A 20,597-nucleotide genomic window follows, 5' to 3' on the forward strand; every position below is an offset into this window, starting at 1 on the left:
CAAATGCGTCTTACACATGGCTTCCAGAAAAGCAAGAGAGTAAAACTCCATCAAGTGGCATTCTTCAGACCTCCTCACACAAGTGGTATTACCTTATTTCCAAACACCTCCAACCATATTAAAATGCTCAAAACAGCAGCCTGTCACCAAGTTTAGTATTAAAGAAAAGAATCAGGACAGCTAAAAGCAACTAACACAAAACTCCAAACACTGCAATGAGCTTTTTAATTACCTTCTTTAATGAACTAGAGATAATGACTTATTTTAAAAACAAAAATAGCATTAACAATAACATTTGTTTGTAGTAAATTGCTGGACCAGTCAGGGCTGGATCAAAATTCTTAACTTTGTCCTATGGGACTGGATGAATGCAAAGTTGCTGTAATTCCAGAATATTCAACACTTAACTACGCTCATTAATACAACACTATATGAGTCTGGGCTGCCACCTTAAACCCATTTATAAAAGGAAAGTTGGGACAGATGCACCTGCTGAGCAGGTACCTGGGCTGGCTTCTTTTGGTTTCTGCCCCAGACCTGATGTGTTGTATTTCTATGGCATGGACTCATGCCACCAGGAACCACTGGTGCACAGGCTAAGAAGCCACTGTACGCTGATGAAGTAAAACGGACAAGCAACAGCATTTGCACACGATGGAGCCTTACTGCAGTGGCAAACCACCACCAAAATCCAAAGCCAAGTGATAGGCATGTGGAAACAAATTAGGAAACAGGCCTTTGAAAAAGGGACAGGCCAGACTGAAAGAGGTTGGATCCAGGATAAGTGCAACAACCTGAAATAAATGCCTTTGAGTATGCAGAAGTGGTGCCATATTTCCCAGGGTGGGTGAGAAGTCCTAGAATGTGCTTCCTGAGAGGAGCTCCCCTCTGGCTGAATGCTGGGCCCATACCATTGAGAGCATTTCAGTCTGAGGGCTTTGAAGTAAAGGAAAAGCACTGCATTGCTCAGAGACAAGGCAACACTGTCAGGTCAGTAAAACAGTCTCCCTTTAGATACACCCCCATCCATCGAACTTACAATCTTCCTTTGCAGTTCTGATCCTGGAAAGCTCTAATAGCAGCTGAAGAGACCCAAGATCAGCATCTCTCTGAAATATACTAAGAGTTCTTTCTGGGGTGATGGATACAGAGGAGAGGGCAGAGAACATGCAACCAGCACTGAAATGATGGACAATTCCAGGGATGCTGCATTTAGTGACAGCTTCTGTTCAAAAGGAATTAAGTTATCCAAATCTGAACATTAGCCCCCACCATCAGCCCTGACTCTCCCAGCCCCAATGAGAGAGAGAGAGACAATGACAGGGATAGTTTGTGAAGCTCAGTAGTCTGTGGTTAGGACATAGGACAAACAGCTGGGGCAGGGAAGTGGGGGAGGTTCTTTGATTGTACATGAAGATTTTCACATGTTGGTGCTCATTCGGGATTGGCTGTTAGCTGGAGTGAGCTCGCCTTGGCTACCTTCTCGTGGAGGAGACTGCAATAAGAAAACCAAAATACAGCCCTGGTTAATGATGGCCTGGAACTGCCCCTGCACCAGGGCTCTAAACACAGAACACTCCCAAAGAGGGTATGCTCAGCAAAAGTAAACCATACAGCAGGGTAGTGACATTCTCAGCTCAGCCTTCCCTCTTTCCCAGCAAGTACTGGGTGGAGGGAGTGAGTCCCACACACCAGGAGCACAAAGCTTGTTTATTTAGTTACAAATAAATCTTACGTTTCAATCATTTTTCTGTTAATAAATCTTTCACTATTTTTACAAAAAAATTTGTTATTCACAAATATTTGCACTACAGTTTACAGATTATGGGTGTTTGCAAACTATTCACTTCAGCTATTCAAGCTGTGTGATTGGTCACCTAACTTGAACCAAATACCCATTCAGAACTTGAATGCCATTTGGCACATAGATACCACAGGGATGAGCGTACTATGGCAGCATCAACAGAATCCCATGAACACTTTATACAGCAGTCAGCCTGCTCTCTCCAGGGCACTGTCCTGCGGAACCATCTCTTGGGCAGGATTGCTCCAGTCAACGTATGTATTTCAATTTCCCTCATGAAAATAAAAAAGTTATGAATAATTAAATCCCTTGTTGTAATTTAACCAGCCACTCACCTACTGACTGGAGTAAATAGTAACCAGGATCTGTCCTGCTAGCTGCAAGCTCCATTCTCTAACATTCTCAAAATCCATCCTCTTGTGGGTGAAGAAAACCTCTTTCCCCAGAGTCCCTAGTCACCAGCTTTTACCCCTCTGTACCACATCATCCAAATGGTTACCATTTACCTCAGATTCCATGACAAAGGGGCCCTTTGCTCACCTTGACGTGTATCTGGTTGCGCAGGACTGCTGCCCGCAGGATCATGGCTTTGGCACGTCGCTGGAACTCTTTGCCCATTAATAAGGACTTTTCAAAGGTGGTGCTGCGCTGATCTACATCCCGAGCATAAAGAATCTGTAACCAACAAGAAGAACTCAACACGGGAACTGGAAATGGACTCAATTACTATGAAGCTCCTTCCACACAGACTGGAAGGAATCTACAGGACTCAAACCCTTGACATATCAGCTAGGCAAACACACCCTCACTACAGGCAAATGCAACTTCAACCAGTATTCCAGGGGCAAAGAGAGGGAGAGTGAAGCTGAGTTCTTCAGGAGCTCATCATTAAAAAGTAATGCTCCAGCTGTATTAACCAAGATGGTGGTACAGGAAAGGTGATCAGAGATCTTTAATACTGCATCCCTAGCCAGCTGTTAGCGTCAATCCGCAGCCTAGCACTTGCCATCAGAAACAAACTGAGGTGTGGGGACACTCACTTTGCTATGAGAATCTATTCTGGCATTGATCAGTCCTTCCAGGATCAGCTGGGTCAGCTCATCCTCCAGCGCTGCCACCGTGGTGTTAAATGCTGTAGCCATCTTGCGCATGTCTGCTGACACATAGGGGCTGAAATACTAAGAACCAGAAAATACAGTCAGTTTCCAGGTTCATCCACCCCCACCCCCACTCCTTTGAAACTTTATGGTGAAAGATAGGTCCTACCTCTAACCCTTACTCATTCCTCAGGTTTGCATGGAAATGTTACCTGGATAAGGGCACGATTTCGGATCTGCGTGTAGAGTGTCCTCACGTGAGGTGCCAGGTACATATCCAGCAGCAGGTTATCCTACGCAAAAGAAAGAACAAAATATTAGAAGCTAGAGCAGGAAGCAGGCTGGATAAAAATAATGATTTTTTTTAAATAAATTTTTAAAATTTTAACTAACAAAAAAAACTCTTAAAATTTAAAATAATTATTTTACACGTTGCTAGTCCTTTATTTTGTTCCCATTTTGTAATCTTAACTTGCTACAATGAATGTTTTGACCTTGTTCCTAAGAAGATCTGGAAAAAGGGGTAAACAGTGAGGTGGCAAAATTTGCAGATGATACAGAATTACTAAAGATAGTTAAGACTGAGGCAGACTGCGAAGAGCTACAAAAGGATCTCTCAAAACTGGGTGACTGGGCAACAAAATGGCAGATGAAATTTAATGTTAATAAATGCAAAGTAATGCACATTGGAAAGCATAATCCCAACTATACATATAAAATGATGGGGTCTAAATTAGCTGTTACCACTCAAGAAAGATCTTGGAGTCACTGTGGATAGTTCTCTGAAAACATCCACTCAGTGTCCAGCGACAGTCAAAAAAGCTAACAGAATGCTGGGAATAATTAAGAAAGGGATAATAGGACAGAAAATATCATGTTGCCTCTATATAAATCCATGGTATGCCCACATCTTGAATACTGTGTGCAGATGTGGTAGCCCCATCTCAAAAAAGATATATTGGAATTAGAAAAGGTTCAAAAAAGGGCAACAAAAATGATTAGGGGTATGGAACGGCTTCCATAGGAGGAGAGATTAATAAGACTGGGACTTTTCAGCTTGGAAAAGAGACCGCTAAGGGGAGATACGACTGAGGTCTATAAAATCATGACAGGTGTAGAGAAAGTAGATAAGGAAGTGTTGTTTACTGCTTCTCATAACACAAGAGCTAGGGGTCACCAAATGAAATTAATAGGCAGCAGATTTAAAACAAATAAAAAGGAAGTATTTCTTCACACAACACACAGTCAATCTGTGGAACTCCTTGCGATATGGTCTTGGCCTTCACAACATCCTAACAGGGTTCAAAAAAGAACCCGATTAATTCATGGAGGATAGGTCCATCAATGGCTATTAGCCAAGATGGGCAGTAATGGTGTCCCTAGCCTCTGTTTGCCAGAAGCTGGAATGAGTGAGTGACAGGGGATGGATCACTTGATGATTACCTGTTCTGTTCATTCCCTTTGGGGCACCTGGCATTGGCCACTGTTGGCAGACAGGATCCTGGGCTAGATGGACCTTTGATCTGACCCAGTAGGGCCATTCTTATGTTCTTAAGAGTTACAGATTTTACAAACATTTTTTCCTTTCTATAAAAAGAACACCACAAATCCACACATGAAATTAATGATCAAGTAGACCATGTTATTTTTGGAGCCAGCACCACCTTCCCATATATTGAAACTTCCATAAGGCAAGAAAGCTGAAATGCTTTGACCAGGCTAGACTCCATCAGGGTTTTCTATCTAAAATCAGTAAGATTTATGCTCTTATGCCCCTTGGATGTTGTTGAAAATCCCTCTATTAGCTACTGAGATATGTTCTCACACTGCAGTTGTTGATGAGGCCACGGACTTGGATTTTCAGTATAATTGTGCATTTTCTTGGCAGAAAAATAGTCAATGCAAAGTCTGAAATTTTAGTAACAGTCCAGCAACTAATTAAAGGAACAAGGACAAAACATCCACTGTAAGAATTTAAGTCTATAGAATGGGAAGTAAAGAACTAGCAACATATAAATAAAGATCAATTTAAAAAAATTAAATCCTGATTTTTATTCACTGCCACCTAGAACCAAGAAGCAGAGCAGAAGAGTCCAACATGAAACACCTACAACTTCAGACAAATTTGAACATACGTTGCTTTTCTTAAGACAAAAGAGAAGAACCCTCAGGCCCTGCGTCACCCTCTCCCCCACACATCACATGGAAACCTGAGCTCCCACATCCCCCTGCTCCCTCCCCTCCCAGGACTTACTTTCATCTCATCCAGCATCTTCAGGCATGAAGCATATTTGGATTCATAAAACTTGAAGATGATGTCACGCACCTGAGGCTCCAGCTCCAAGAACAGTTTGAAGGAGCTGTAGACACACAGCAGTAGTCAGATGCTGGGACCTGACATTGACACACCCCACCCCACAAACACTACCACCCCAATGCCTGGCTATGAACACTCTCCTCACTGCCCTATGATGCTCCAAGTGTTAACACTCTAGCAGCCTGGACAGCCCGTTTTCTCAGGGGCTGGGATGGACTCAGCATAGCAAAGGTGCCAGGGTCAGTGAAAGCCAAGAGCCTCCTGCCAAAGCCTGTACTGGAGGTCCCCTTCCATAAAATATAGGAAAGTATGTGGAGTGGGGCAGATCAGGACCAAAATAGCATCAGTACTATCAGGGTTGGGCAGCACCAGGCTGCAGCACTATGCTAACCAGCGCTCAGCATCCCTTTTGGGAACACGACCTTTACTCACAGTGTGCTGAGAGCCAGGGTAGGGCTCAGCATAACAGATTTTAATCCACAGAGAACACAGATCTCTCCAGAGAGTCCAGCACCTCCAAAGTCCCTCCCACAAATCTCTGCATGCTGTGGACCTCTCCCTGCAAGCCACCTGCCTGTCATGCCAGGGAAGCTGGTTGGTTAGCAGAGAGAGGACAACTCTTTTACCCCCTCAATTTAGGATTGACGCACCCTTATCAGTTAGGGGGTTATTATATTGGATAGTTGAATGGCTGTCATGAATATCCAGAGGTATAATTAATGACAAATTTTGAAAGGGATATTAAACATCCCACTTCAAGGTTTAAGCCAATCTTTAACTACTAATGTGGGTGTAGATTATCCCACAACTACTACCAAGAAGTTCTTACACCATCCTTTGAAGCATCTGGTGCTGGCCACTGTCAAGAGAAAGAGACTGAGCTAGATGGACCTTTGTACGATCCATTCTGACAGTTCCTAGGTTGCTATTATGAAAGTCTCATCTGTGACTAAACTGGTGCCTTTTCATAGAGAAATCCCAACTATCATTTAAGGTTTAGATACCTAACTAAGTGGGGTTCTGGAACTCAGGCCTCACCTCCAACCAGAGACCATTCTTGAGCAAAGCTCCAGTATCCATCCCGCAAACTCCTCCCCAGGCATCACTCACCTGCTAGAGATGACATTGCGTTGCAGTTCCTGACGGTCAAAAGTGGCCAGTGCACAGAGGCCACCATACACAGCCACGTTACTAGGAGATAACAGCTAGAGAGGGACAGAGATCGAGACCAGAACTGAAGTATTATTGAATGCTGTAACATGGAGCAAGGCAGAGCTAAGCCCCCAGACCCATCCCTCCCACAGCAAGAATACAGGTTGACCCTTGACAAATACAGTGGGACCAAGTGAAAAACATGGACACTCCCCAAATCAGGCTTCACTCAGACCCCAAAAGCTGGAATAATGCCCAGCAGCCAGCCTTTCAATTCCGTTATCTGAACTCCCCTACATTCAGTTCCCTGCTCCACCACAGACTTCCTGTGTGACCTTGGGCAGATTCCTTTATAACTCAGTTCCCCCATCTGTAAAATGGGGATAATCCTGTTTGCCAAATACATTACAGATTGTGGGCTCGGATACTACCATGATTGGGGCCCATAAGTACCTTACACAGACAGATACTGTGCATAGCTTCCCCTCTGACCCCTGCACACAGCCCCCTCTTAGTCCTCTTACCTCAGGGAAGTCACAGTGGTCAAATGAGGCCAACAAGAAGCACTTTGCTGCCTGCTTGTATTTCCGAGCTGCTAGTTCAGCTAAGCCTATGAATAAGACTTAGTTAGTTCTTTGTCCACTACCATACATGTACTAGTTAGGACATAAATAAGAAATATGGAAGAGTGGAGTGGGCACCAGGATCCCGAGGAGTTGCTAGAGCCCCACAGTTTCAGGGAAGCAGACACTGTCAGTTAAGTAAGTGACATTCTAGAGACTGAAATGAACTGCCCTAAGGACCCTGGGCTTGGAAAGTTTGGGGAGGGGCAGGAACCAGTCAGGGATGGGAACTCCAGGATGGTTCCCTGCTCAAAACTTGTCAACTGTGTTTGCGTCCTGCCAAGAGAACATGAAGTACAGAGACCAGTGAGAACATTCTGAGCACTCCTTGGCTGGGTGAGAGGCATTCTCGACTTCACTAAAGCCCCAGGAATGGCAAACGGGCGAGAAGACTGCCCGGTGGCATCCAGGAAGCAGAGGAGCTCACTCACCTGCTGCACACTTCAGCTTGGTGAGAATCGCCTGTGTCTGGCTGTCCCTCTCTCCTCTTTGCTAGAGGGTGAAAGGAGCAGGAGTGAGTGACTTATACAGATCCCTTAACCATACTGGGGGAAGCCGATCTGCTTTGGGAGCTCCCTTTCATCTCAGCAGCAGGATCCCCAGATAGCCCTAGGGATATTAAAACCCAGGAACCCATTTGGGAAGGTAGGCAGCATTCTCAATATGAAGGTAGTTTCACCCCACTCCCTTAGGGAAGGCCACAAGGACACCATTCACACAGTGCCCAGCCTTTGGCTAATGGCAAACACGGGACAGAGGTGGTCAAATGAGAGGTAAAGTGCTCCAGGCACAAGTCATTGTGGAGATAAAAGGGGCGGTGGAGCCCAGAGAGGAGAGTATACCAAGCAGCGGGATGGGACTGACAGTCTGATTAGCTGGAGAACACTGGCTTGTGTGTGAATTTGAGCAATGAGGGAAGGAAACATGCATGGAGCAAGTCCAATAGAGAGTGAGGAAAGGAAGAGGGGAGGTCTGGCCAACCCTGACTGAAGAGGTACAGAGCAGACAGAGGAAACATCTGAGAACTGTAAGGGAAAGAAACCTCTTACCTCTGCAATTTCTGGGGTGGACTCCGCCTTGCTTACGTAGCTCAGAACGTGGGACCAATTCTGAAGGTAAACGCTAACCTGCAAGGAGGCAATCAGACAAACAACAGTGCAATGGAAACAAATCAGAGCACAAGCAAATAGTGCTACCTGCTGGCTGACCAATGTCATTTCAGAGATAGAAAGGTGTAACTCATCTATGTGAGAGGGACTCCTCTGTGGATTGTACGATTCCCTCGCTGCATGGCTCCCTACCTTGATGACATTGAGGCACATGTTAATGACGTGCTTAGCGCTGGTACAGTAATCACGGGCTCGTGAGTAACACTTGAGGGCATTGCTGAGGTCCCCACAGTCAAGGTAGTGATCACCCAGGTCATCGTGGCCTCTCCTGGATAGAAGGATGAGAAGAGCAGTGAGCTGCATACTCAGGCAGAAAATCTCAAAAAAGTGCAGGGTTCCGTTTGACTGTGGGAAAGAGAGGCACAAAGCTTGTCTGTGCCACTCAAACGGACATTGCACCCAGCCCCATCTAATGCAGCCCAGGCCCTGAGCTATATTCTCCCAGAGAAGCAGAATGCTCTTTCCCACTCCAGTCGAGCCTTTCCCTCCTCACCTGATGCTCTCCTTGATTGAATTTCCTTTGTAGTTTTTCAGATCCGTATCCAGCTTTTCCAGTTTGAGAAGGGCTTTCTTCCGTGTGGCCTCAACCCATGCTGTATCAAGAGGAGGGGGCTCAATCCCACCATCAGGGACAGCATCAGGGGTGTTCTGCAGCTCTCTGAAAGTCAAGCCAATAAGAGTCTGAATTGGGCTGTTAAACTATAACCTCTCCAATGCAGGGACCTGCTATTTATGTGGCACAGTTCCCCTGGCATACAGCACCATGCATTACAAGAGAAACCATCTAAACAATAAGTAGGCAAGAGGAAACGGAAAGCCCATAATCAGTAGTGAAAATCTGCATTCTAATTGGATTTTAAAAGTTGCCTTGTTTTTTGTCACAGCCAGTTAAAAAACCCTCTTCCTCCAAAAAAAAAGTTCCTTTTACAGATATGCTCTGAACAAGCGGGTTCCTGACTAATTGAAAAATAGAGTGAGCCTATTCCATAAATCCGATTCTAGCGAGTCAGTAATGGTGCTGTGAGCCACTAACCCACTTCGCAAGCATCAAGAGTCACCAAACCTACTTCAAGCACCTCCATACAAGATACAAAGCGTGCACACTTTCCTACACTTTGCTCTCTTCCTAATTGGTTTCAACCAGTTAGACAGCAACATGCAAATGACTTCAGGACCAGGCTAAAGAAGGAAGGCCACAATACCCCCAGTCTTTAAATGAAGTGCCCATAGGTCAGCCACAAATGGAAAAGCAGCTCCAGAGAATGGCCTAATTCCACCTCTCTCAGATCAGTGCTTCCTGCTTGAATTGAATTCCCCTCTCCCAAGATTTATGTTAACTGAGGTAGACACACAACTTAACCAGTTTAAAACCCATTCTGTTCCACTGACATTTCCTCCCAATCCCACAAGAAACCAATAAGCATCAATACATTGCCATGCAAGGTAGTAAGATTCTACACACAATAGAAGGGTCCCATCCAATGCAGATCAATCAAGAAATCATGTCATGTGCATCATAACTGCACTGTAAAGATCAAGATTGGAACTGTGGATAAATAAGGAAAGTATCAAGGCTAATCACTAACAACCAAAGCTCATCAGCCAGGCTGCAATTTGTGAAAGGCTAAGTCAGAGAAGTGAACATTTAAACACGGTTTTTGATGTAGAGAATGCAGAACACCCAATAGAAGCTGAATTTCCAAACCTCCCCAAGGCACAGATCTCTCTGTGTGTCAGAGCAAAAGCAACCCTATCCCTTTCTTCCCAGCCAGAGGTGGCTTTGCATGCCGCTGAATGCATGGCTGCAGTGGGGAAGGGGTGTAAGCAGTCTGCCAGATATTAAACTCTGAATTTAACTCTGTTTTTACAGAAGGCATTTATGTACATAAGGCATTTGAGATCAGCTACAAGTTCTAGCCTGTCTTCAACATCCATGTTTAACCTTTACTAATGTGAAAGATCAGAGAGAGAACAGACCCTTCTGTGTATTTCATCTCTAAGAAAGCACTAAGCCCAAGGTGTAGGCAGGGTCAGTTCACTGGAATGTGATGTCAGATTCCCATCTAATCTCCACGAGGAGTATTTTGCTGTTACACACAATCTCCTCTTTCACAGAGGTTTTCCTGTGCTGCATTTGCCCTGATATGGTCAAAGAAGCACTCCAGATTCCCACCACCTCCTGGTACCTGGTGGCCTCAGACAGTTTTCGGTGGATTTCCTCATACACATCAACATTGAAAGTTCTTTGGACGAATGACAGCGCCATCTTGAGGGCCTCCACCCGCAGCTGCGGACAGTGGTCAGCAATGAACTGCAACCGCTCAATCCGCATCAAGCCGCTGTAACTAGATGCATACTGCTCCAAATCCTGCAAACAAAACCCAGGCCCAGAGAGAGCATCACTAATACAAATACCAGAGTGGCCCACAAGCCCCCAACCTCCCCTTGTCCTGCAGAGTCTGTTCCTGCAGCCCAACCCCACTTGAAAACATTAAACCACTCAGCAGAACATGAAAATTACTCATTCTCCATTTCTGCCTCCCTCCAGGTTTTAGAGAGACAAGTGTGGGGGGTGAGGTCATATCTTTTATTGGACCAACTTCTGTTGGTGAGACAGACAGAAGCTTTTGAGCTTGAACAGAGCTCTTCTTCAGGTCCCAGAGCCTGGGCTCCATGCTGAGCTTGAACATCTACACTGCAATTAAAGAGCTCCATAGCCCAACCCCTGAAAGTCCAAGTCAACTGACATGGGCCACCCATGGGTGTTTAACTGCAGTGTAGACATACCCTGTTTTCAATTACTAATTACTTTGTTGATTTTAACCATTCAAACTTCCAAGACGTTTGCCTCAGGCTGAATTATTATTTTAAATTTCAGCCATTTCTGAAAACAAAGGTAAGGGAAAGGACATTCTTTAACATGGGCAAAACAATTCTTGGGGCTCTTCAATTGAGAATCTCCAGCGCCCCCATGCTTTGGAGGAGGGAATTTATATATGGCAGGAAGATGACTTTTGTATACTTGTGAAAATCTGCCCAAATTTGGCTAAGATTTGAACCTTTGGGGGGAATGGGGGGAGAGGGAGAGCAGAGTTGCAGTTTGCACATGCTCAGAAGACTTGCCAGAACTTCACAGCTATTGTCCCAAAAAATTCTGTCTGCACTGAGTATACTCTAGCCAAGACTGAGCAGGACTTTCTGTGACAGGTTGGACCCCCAGTTCATGATGCCACCTGATATACTGGGGTCCCACTAAGCCCGCCTGTTCCACCAGCCTAGGCTTCCTCACCCTGTCTTTGGTGGGCCAGGCCCTCAAGTCTTCTCTAGCGCACACACACAGGGAAGGCCACACCCAGCTGCAGACACAGACTGAAATCAGCTCTCTGGGGGAGGATTCAGCTCAGGGATTTACCCAGCACTCACGTGTACACCTCCTTTGGGGTGCAAACCCAAAATAATATTGTCTTGCACTGTACAGCACAAGCTCATAAAAAAAATCACCCCCTCTCAATGTGGAGGGAGATATGCACATGTTTTTGCACATCCTCCCACCCCCACCCCACCCCCGATATGAATTGTACAAACCGGTTTACAGAAAACAAAGACAAGTTTATTAACTACAAAATACGTATTTTAAGTGATAAGGGATAGCAAACAGATCAAAGCAGATTACTGAGCAAACGAAACAAAAACACACAAACTAGACTTAGTACATTAAAGAAATTGACTACAAATAGTAATTTCTCACCCTAAATGTTTTATGCAGGTTGCAGAGTTTCTCAAACTGCATTGCTTGCAGCTTAAATCTCCAGGTATACCCTTCCCAGGCTGACCTCTCTCAGCCTGGGTCCCAGTACTGCTCCCCAGATCAGTCTTAGGTGTTTCCAGCAGTCATCCTGGGCAGGGATTCAGTGAAGAATCGGCAACCTTGATTGACTCATTTCCCAGCCATAAATAGGATTTACATATGGTGGGAAACTCTTGTTTCCTAGTCTGCTCCCCATCCCCCATTCAGTGGAAAATCATCAGCTCAAGATGTCCTGTACCAGGTGACATGGTCACATGACCTTGCAGTGTCAAAGCAACCATGAGACAAGATTTATTTGTAATGTCCACAGGAAAGAATCCCAGGAAGATGGGAGATCAGCATCTTCAGAGACCCATTCCATTGTCTTTCCTAATGGCCCATTCAGCCTGATTGCCTACTGTCTGGTCGGCATTTCCCAGATGCAAACACTTTTGCAATTGATACACAGCTTATATTCCTAACTTCAGATACAGCAATCATAGAATATCAGGGTTGGAAGGGACCCCTGAAGGTCATCTAGTCCAAACCCCTGCTTGAAGCAGGACCAATTCCCAGTTAAATCATCCCAGCCAGGGCTTTGTCAAGCCTGACCTTAAAAACTTTCAAGGAAGGAGATTCCACCACCTCCCTAGGCAACGCATTCCAGTGTTTCACCACCCTCTTAGTGAAAAAGTTTTTCCTAATATCCAATCTAAACCTCCCCCACTGCAACTTGAGGCCATTACTCCTCGTTCTGTCATCTGCTACCATTGAGAACAGTCTAGAGCCATCCTCTTTGGAACCCCCTTTCAGGTAGTTGAAAGCAGCTATCAAATCCCCCCTCATTCTTCTCTTCTGCAGGCTAAACAATCCCAGCTCCCTCAGCCTCTCCTCATAAGTCATGTGTTCTAGACCCCTAATCATTTTTGTTGCCCTTCGCTGGACTCTCCCCAATTTATCCACATCCTTCTTGTAGGTATCCTTCAATGTATGCATGTATCCTTCAATGATACATGCATACAAATAGGATAATCATATTCAGTAAATCAACCTTTCCAATGATATGTTTTATGCAAGATAGGTCTTGTGAAATATCTTGGTTATGCATTCATATTATAAACAATATTTTTATGAAGAATACGGGGTCCAGTGTCACACTTTCCCTGAAACAGTTGCAGCTCTGGGATACTGCAGGGCAGGTACGCTTCACGTCTGGGTTCAGGCACCGGAAGAGAAACTGTCTCTCCTTACGCTTTCAGTGCTCCCACTGCTGACACCCAGGCAGTTGAAAGCTGCCTGAACCAAAAAATGAGGAGAGGAAGAGAGGCCAGGGGAGGGGAGGAGGCCTGGGAGCCAAGGAGGGAAATGAGTAGATGGCTAGGGATGGCAGCGCTAAGGAACTGGGAATCAGTGGAGAGAGATTTAACATGGAATCAGTATGCAGAGGAGAACTGGGACAGAGAGGAGAAGCTGGAGTACTAAAGACGGACATTGCCTAGGACCAGTGAAGAGAATGGGACTTGGGAAGAAACAAGACTGGGACAGGGCTGAAAGAGTCAAGCCAGCAACAGAACAAACGGAAAGGTCTTTGACTCCTGAAACACACTCCCCTCCAGAGCCTGGAATTGAACGCATCATTCTGTTGCCATCTGCAATTACCTGTGAAACCCATTGCCAAAGTGCGCCTCACTGCCTTCTAGTGCCAATACATACAGAACAGGACAACCTACTACTGCTACCTGTTACTCCATTAGCTCGAGTGGTAGACATTTGTGCAGTGGCTCTCCAAAGGTTCAAATCCATCTGATTACCTGTGTGGGTGTGTCAATATGTTATCACAGATAGGGTTTGCTTTTTCTCAAATCTAGGAAATTACACAAACCAAAATGGCATTAAAAGAACACTATTAAGGTTGCGAAGTGAAGCACTCAAACATCCTGAACAAAGTTAAGGTTTCCCTTGTGTTTATGTGTTATGATACAGGCTTAATTACATGATCACATCTATTTTTTTCCCCCACAGGACCCTTGCCTAATAAATGCACAGGATGAATCTGCTCTAGGTTGTGTAAGATGACTCCCACTTCATTTTCTGCATAAGTTGGAAGTAGTACTTGTGGTTGCCAGGAGAGCTAAAAGCCCTCTCCCTCAACTGAGTGGGAGGGGCCAGTGGACCCAGGCCACATTGGAAGACCTGTACCTAGTGCAGTTCTGGGAAAACAGCAGACCTAAGCCTGCCCATAGCTAACGGAAGAAGCACAGCGAATAAGTCAGAGGACTGCAGGAAGAAAAGGATGGTCTCACGGTAAAGGCAGCAGAATACTGCCCTGGAGAATTGCATTCTATCAGTGCCTCTTCACCAGAGAGCCTATGTGATGCCAGACAGGTCACTTAAAGCAAACTTTTCACAGCTGGCTAGTTATTGTGTGTTCTTCATTTTACAGATGCCAGTCTTGGTCTGATTTTGCAGAAGAGCTGAGCACTCACATTTGCAACTGAAACCAATGGGAGATGTGCTCTGAACATATGAAGTACTATATAATGCTACATACACTGAAAAATCAGGTCCTAGATCTCTCAAATTGGGCACTCAAAGTTAGTGGACATGTTTGACCTTAATCTCTCTGTCTCGTTCCCTATAAAATGAGGATAATACTTCCCCCTCATCTCACAGAGGTGTTGAAAAAAACATTTGTGAAGCATTGAGGTATTGGAGTGATAATATCAAATTCATGAGGAAATTAATAATTTTGTCTTCGGAGCAGGGTTTGAACAGTGTGCAGACAATAAGGGCAAGGGCCACACACTGAAGAATGAGGAACAAACAAAATATTGAATAGCTGTTCATTAAGTGAGCACTATCCATTTTGTGCCTTGAATGAGGCTGGGGGGGCCTGTAGGGAAAAAATGGATGTGATCATGTAATTAAAGACTATCATAATGCACACTCACAAGGGCAACCTTAATTTTGGCATTTCCAGATGTTTGAGTGCTTGACTTCGCAACCTTAATAGTGTTCTTTTAATGCCATTTTTGTTTAGAGTGCTTGATGCCATTTTCTAACTTTGGAGTGCTTGACTTTACAATCTTCATTTTTTGTAATATTATATTTTGACTGTTTATTTGTATCCTCTTCAGAGGCTGGGCCTTATCCACCATCCTTGCAAAGTTAATAAAATAAACTGAAGTTGGTCAATATCTCAGAAAAAAAAGAGGAGTGGCTGTTGAAGGCTGTACCGGAAATGGTACAGGATCAGAATGTTCTGCCTTCTGACATGCGGCGAATGCAGCCCTTCCAAACTCTTTAGCTTTGACAATTCCAGCCAGTTTCAGCTGGAAGGCTTGAGACCCAAGAATAAAAACCCCATTATAATTATACCCTTAAAGAAACATGGCTAACACCACCTCACAGCAAAGAGTAAGCCTGAGAAGAAAGGCAGATTCACCTACTGGTATCAGAGGGATTCACTAAGCCAGCGTTCCTCAAATGAAGCCACTGTGGCCATTCACGGCTATCAGGGGTTTTCCTGCGGCCACAACAGTCTCCTGGGCAGAGATGGGGAAGAGGGCAAAGCAGCACCCCCTCCCTGCAGTGCTCAGAAGCAGGCTTCTCCCTCCCTCCCCCACTTCAGCCACACACACACCCCTCAGCCACAGGGTCTGGGGGTGGGCTTAACTCTCCTCCCCCAGCTGTGGGGCTCTTGCTTCAGCCTCCCCCCAAGCTTCAGCTGTGGGGCTTTGCCGCCCCCCACCCCACACACACACACCCTGAATCCAGCTGTAGGGCTCTGGCTCTTGGCTTCAGCCCAGAGCAGTGGGGCTTCCGTAGGGCCAGCCTTACAGGGTGCAGTGGTCAAGAGGCAAGGAGCAGGGTACGAGGCTATGGATAGGCACTTGGGGCAATGGGGATCCATGGGAGGGGGGGAGGCAGCAGCGGCCAAAGGCACCAAAATACAACTCTACATTATTTTTATGACTGAGTCTGAAAAAAACCTACATTAGTAAATTACAATGATTTGGACATGTATATGTACATATTTATTTGTTTTTCCTAAAGTTAACTAGGTCTTTCAGGAAAGTTTGTCAGAATGGCCACCAGCAAGAGTTGGTGGCTGCACTCCGAGGCCACCAAAAAATTTGTTGTGAGAACACGTGCACTAAGCCATTTCAGAATAGAAGTTACATCAAGGCTAATATACAGTGCACCACCAATATGACCCAGGAGATGCAAGAAAGATTAGCATAGGAAAAGAGGCTATGGGAGAGCTCATTGTTACTCTATCACCTCCCACACAGGGGTTGCTGTCAGACTGCTGTTTAAAGATTTACAGGAGAGAAATGAGAGTAGAGTATTCTATAGAGCCTTCAAGAGGAGAGGCCAAGCACAAACATCTCTCTGCCCCCCAATTAGTACATACCAGAGTTGGGTTTTCCACCACATAGTTGATATCAGGTGCATTCTGCTGATCCTCTTGTGGGTCTACGTCAATCTGCATAGGCTCCACTGCGCCCTGCGACAGAAAATATGGGGTCAAATATGGTTCATTCACATCCCCACAGGAAACAGCTTGCTCAAAGATGGGTTCATAATCAAGACAGATTCCACTTAAACACACATGTAATGGAGAAATCAAGACATTGTTCTTGAAAAATCTTCTCTTTAGGATCCTACCCCACAAACAATCCCATTCCTCAGAATTAAAGGCTCCTCCAGAGTGAGAACTGCTCACTACCATTCACACACAACACTTTTCCTCTTTCAGTAGCTTTTCAAGCAAGAAAATGCAAGAGCATGAGAATATTTTCTAAACATGTTGCAGCATCACACAGATGCATGGCATATTCCAAAAGACATCCTGCTGCTCTCTTCTGAGCAGGGTCAGGCAGGTCATCCACTGAGGGACAGCACTACAAGTGGGGCTTGGAAATACCCAATGCGCACCCATACACCACACCAGCAACTCTCTGAAACTAATACCTTTCTCTCTGGGATCTTGTTTGGTTTTTTTTTTAAAAAGTTTCTAGCTGTTCTGATTCGGGGGTGGGGGCGGGGTGAACCATAAATACCATGAACAAAGTAAGAGCTGCAGACAGGGTCTGCAGAAAACCTGGAACAGTAGCTGTCAGAGGTGTGAACTGCCCCATTCATCTCTATGAAGAATTAACACATGCTTCAGGTAAAGTTTTGTCTACGCACGGAAATTTATTGCTATATAGTTACAATGCCCTGTGTGCAAATTTATTCTGGAATAAGAGTGCCTTTTTCCAGCATAGCATGTCACTTTGAAAGCAACATAAACTATACTGGAAAAAGGCATACTTATTCCAGAATAAGCGTGTCCAGCTGAGGTGTTATACTGATGTAACTATACAGTGGTATAATTATACTGCTGTAGTTCTACTTGTCAATTTCCCTGTGTAGACAAGCCCTTGGACTGGAAAGAGTCAAAAGATGCACAGAAGGAATTGCAAGCAACGACCCTTTTTGATGCCATAAATCAGTAGTGCTTTGGAGATAACCACCATATTCCCCCCACCCCATGGTCATATTCAAGCCTCACCCAGGGGACCCAAACTGAAGGATGCCAGCAAAAGCAAAAAGCACCGAGAATCGTATTTTACATAAAAACGGCCACACTGGGTCTGACCAAAAGTCCATCTATCCCAGTGTCCTGTCTTCCAACAAAAAGAAAAGGAGGACTTGTGGTATCTTAGAGACTAACAAATTTATTTGAGCATAAGCTTTTGTGAGCTACAGCTCACTCCATCGGATGCATCAAAAGCTTATGCTCAAATACATTTGTTAGTCTCTAATGTGCCACAAGTCCTTTTCTTTTTGCGGATACAGACTAACACGGCTGCTACTCTGAAACCTGTCTTCCAACAGTGGCCAATGCCAGGTGCCCCAGAGGCAATGAACAGAACAAATAATCATCAAGTGATCCATCCCGTCGCCAGTTCCCAGTTTCTGGCAAACAAACAAACAGGTGCACAATCTACTGCAAGCAAGGTCTGATTTTGACGATTCACATGGGCAGAGCCTAGCGTACCACCAACTTTTCTTCCCACCAATCTGACCTGACTAGAAATTTATCCCATATTTTCATAGACTCTCCTCTTCCCCAGGAATCAAGGGTAAAAAGTGAAAAAATTTTAAAGGGGGTCAGGGACGTTCCAGAATTCCTAGTTCTAAAAAACCCATTGGTTTTCCCCCCATTTGCTCTGACATACTGCACAACTCCAAAGTACACAACGCTGACATGATTTGAGTGACAAGAAGATTGAAGTGAACTCTCCCAAGGCCCAAAGTAAAAGCAAGCCAAGATAAGTATACAGAGGAGTGTTTTTCAGTTGCCATAGAAGAGAGAGAGACTGCCAGGGATTATATACACCAGTGCTCAGGACAACAATAATGTACAAATCAAGCTGGGAAAAGCCTATGTACAGAACCGAAACAGTCCTCTTCCATCACTATAAGGGGCAATACCCTGCATCACCCCCACCCATGAGATTCCTCTTTCCCCTGCTACTCCGAGACAGGGAGAAGTGCCTTTACCACAGTAACTTTGCATTAGGATTCTGAAGAGAATGCACACAATCGGTTGTTGTTCTAAAATTGGTTATTCATTTTTCAGAGAGTCATAGTTTTTGTACAAACATTCACCATCACAGAGTAGTCAAAACTCAATTCACTCTCACTCACTCCCCAAGTTTTTCTGAACCCACATGAGTGCCCTCTTTTTTAAGGTACCTCATAAAGCAGTGTACAAGCTGACAAGCTGGCACTCAAGCTGAAGTCTCCTGCTGTACTCGGAAGGAAGAGGTCTGACCTACTGCTGTGGGGAGTGCAGTATAGATCTGTCACTGATGAAGAAGCTGAGCTGGGAGCTGAGCTATCCCTCATCCTGTCCTGACTCTCTGCACCCCCTCTCCCTGACACAGAACTTGCCGGCTGCTAAAGGGAAGAAAGACAGTTAACTTGCAGAGGGATCCACTGGGCAGTCCCTAGACAGTCCTATGATTAGCATTCCTACTCCCTTTGGGGTTTGAACAGTGGCTTATGGGTTCTTACATTCTTACCTCTTCACTGCAAGCCTTCACTTCCTCTCTACCTGCTGATTTACTGGGCCACATTCCCTTACCTCAGGAACTTACATGTAACTGGCACACAATGAATATTGCTTTAGAAATAAATAGACTTGAAAGAAGCCCAGCAAAGCTGCTATAATTACTGGGAATATTGTCCCTTCCTTCAACATACTTGTTTGCATGTTGTTCATGTAATGAGTGGTATAAGCAAGCTAGATTAATCTCCCTGAATTTTCTGCTAACCAGATGTTTCAAAAGACCAGGTCCAGCTCTGTTGGCAGGTATGTTCAACTCCTATAGAAAGATCAGCAGTCAGGAGAAGTTTAGCATCATAGTCCAATAAAATAAAAGATAGCTAAAGCATAGTTCTCAGAAAGTAGAATAAAGTAACCAGCAGCTACTGTAACGTACATGCTATATTGCAGAGCGGAGCTAGCAAGAACTATTGTAGTATATAACAGGGGTGGCCAAACTGTAGGAGCCACTTGTGGCTTTTACCATTAAAGCACAGTTCCCCCCTCCCGTGTTCTCCACCAACCAGACTGGCGGAAGGGGGAGCTCGGGACCTCTGCCTTGCAGCAGAGTGGTGGGGTAGGAGCTTCTGCCCAGCGGGGAGGGGAGTCTCAGGGGTTTTGCCCGATATGGTGCACCTGCTAGGGCAAGGGGCTTCAACAGGAGTAGGGCTGAAGCTGCCGGGGCAAGCGGCTCCCACAGAAATGAAGCCCCAAGCTCCAGCAGAGGAGCCCCAGCTCTCGAACTTCGGGGGATTGTCATATGGGACTGGGAAGGTCAGTAAGTTTGCCCCCCGCCCGTATAGAAAGTCACTAGAATGGGACCAGAATATTCTGCAACTACTTTCATTTGGGGACCGTAGAAGCCAGCAGCTACACATCCTGAAGGGAGACGGCAGGAGGCGAAACAGCTCCAGGAAATATTAGAAGACACAGTTTTCAACAGGCCGAGCCAATGCATCCCGAGGCAGGGCTGCGAAGGCGCCTGCACTCAAGGGCCACGGTGAAACACAGCCGCGAGCAGCCCGCCACGCCCACCGGCCAAGCCGAACAGCTCCGGGCGGCGGCCCCGCGCTCCCCCGCCGGAGAGCCGCCCCAGGCCAGGCCGCGCCGCGGGCCCCTGAGGACGGAACAGGCGGCGGCCCAGGGGCTGCGCCAGCCCGAGGCCTGCAGGCGCCTCTCGCACAGAGCCCCGGGAGCGAGCGCTCCCCGCCGCGGGCCACAGCGGCCGCCGCGTCGGCGGACAGACACCGCGGGCCCGCCCGAGCCGGGCAAGGGGCCACGCCGCCGGCACCAATGTTTACCCCTCGCCGCCGCCCCAGAGCGTCCCAGGCCGGGGGGCTCGGAGCGGATCCCGGGGGGCCGGGCTGGGCCCGCGCCACAGGACAGCGAGCAGCAGCGTGGCCCCCGCAACCCCGACCCAGCCCTCGAGGGCCTTTTTACCTGTAAATTAAAGACCTGGACGGGCAGCGGCATCCTCCCCTCAGAGCCTTCACTTCCGGGTCACGCCTGCTCCGGCCTTCCGGTTAACGTTCACTTCCGGGTCACA

At 46.0% G+C, this 20,597-nt stretch overlaps 1 protein-coding gene across 3 annotated transcripts; it reads right to left on the reverse strand.

The window, feature by feature from the left end:
* Positions 1–216: 216 nt before the first annotated feature.
* On the reverse strand, positions 217–20,572 carry GPS1 (G protein pathway suppressor 1). 3 transcript variants are annotated; one of them, XM_077834122.1, is made up of 14 exons: positions 20,492–20,572; positions 16,367–16,459; positions 10,349–10,530; positions 8,656–8,820; positions 8,295–8,430; positions 8,043–8,120; positions 7,425–7,485; positions 6,895–6,980; positions 6,329–6,423; positions 5,156–5,261; positions 3,114–3,194; positions 2,845–2,982; positions 2,345–2,479; positions 217–1,495 (listed from the first exon to the last, which is right to left on the reverse strand). In XM_077834122.1, exons 1-14 carry the CDS (start codon positions 20,522–20,524, stop codon positions 1,421–1,423), a joined length of 1,464 nt encoding a protein of 487 aa, XP_077690248.1. In that variant the 5' UTR covers positions 20,525–20,572; the 3' UTR covers positions 217–1,420. The 3 variants fall into 3 exon arrangements, with proteins under 3 accessions (XP_077690248.1, XP_077690247.1, XP_077690246.1); XM_077834121.1 differs by lacking the exon at positions 20,492–20,572 and adding an exon at positions 18,700–18,867; XM_077834120.1 differs by lacking the exon at positions 20,492–20,572 and adding an exon at positions 18,700–19,117 and having other exon boundaries at positions 8,043–8,430.
* Positions 20,573–20,597: the final 25 nt, after the last annotated feature.

This window comes from Eretmochelys imbricata, chromosome 14, assembly GCF_965152235.1.
Source record: "Eretmochelys imbricata isolate rEreImb1 chromosome 14, rEreImb1.hap1, whole genome shotgun sequence".
In the NCBI taxonomy this organism is placed as follows: Eukaryota; Metazoa; Chordata; order Testudines; family Cheloniidae; genus Eretmochelys; species Eretmochelys imbricata.

Excerpts from the sequence above, each read along its gene's own strand:
- GPS1 (XM_077834120.1), bottom strand. The coding sequence starts at position 18,852 with ATGAGGGATAGCTCAGCTCCCAGCTCAGCTTCTTCATCAGTGACAGAT. Across the intron at positions 7,486-8,042 it reads CCACCCCAGAAATTGCAGAG|CAAAGAGGAGAGAGGGACAG; the intron begins GTAAGAGGTTTC and ends TTCACCCTCTAG. Across the intron at positions 2,983-3,113 it reads GAAATCGTGCCCTTATCCAG|TATTTCAGCCCCTATGTGTC; the intron begins GTAACATTTCCA and ends TCTGGTTCTTAG.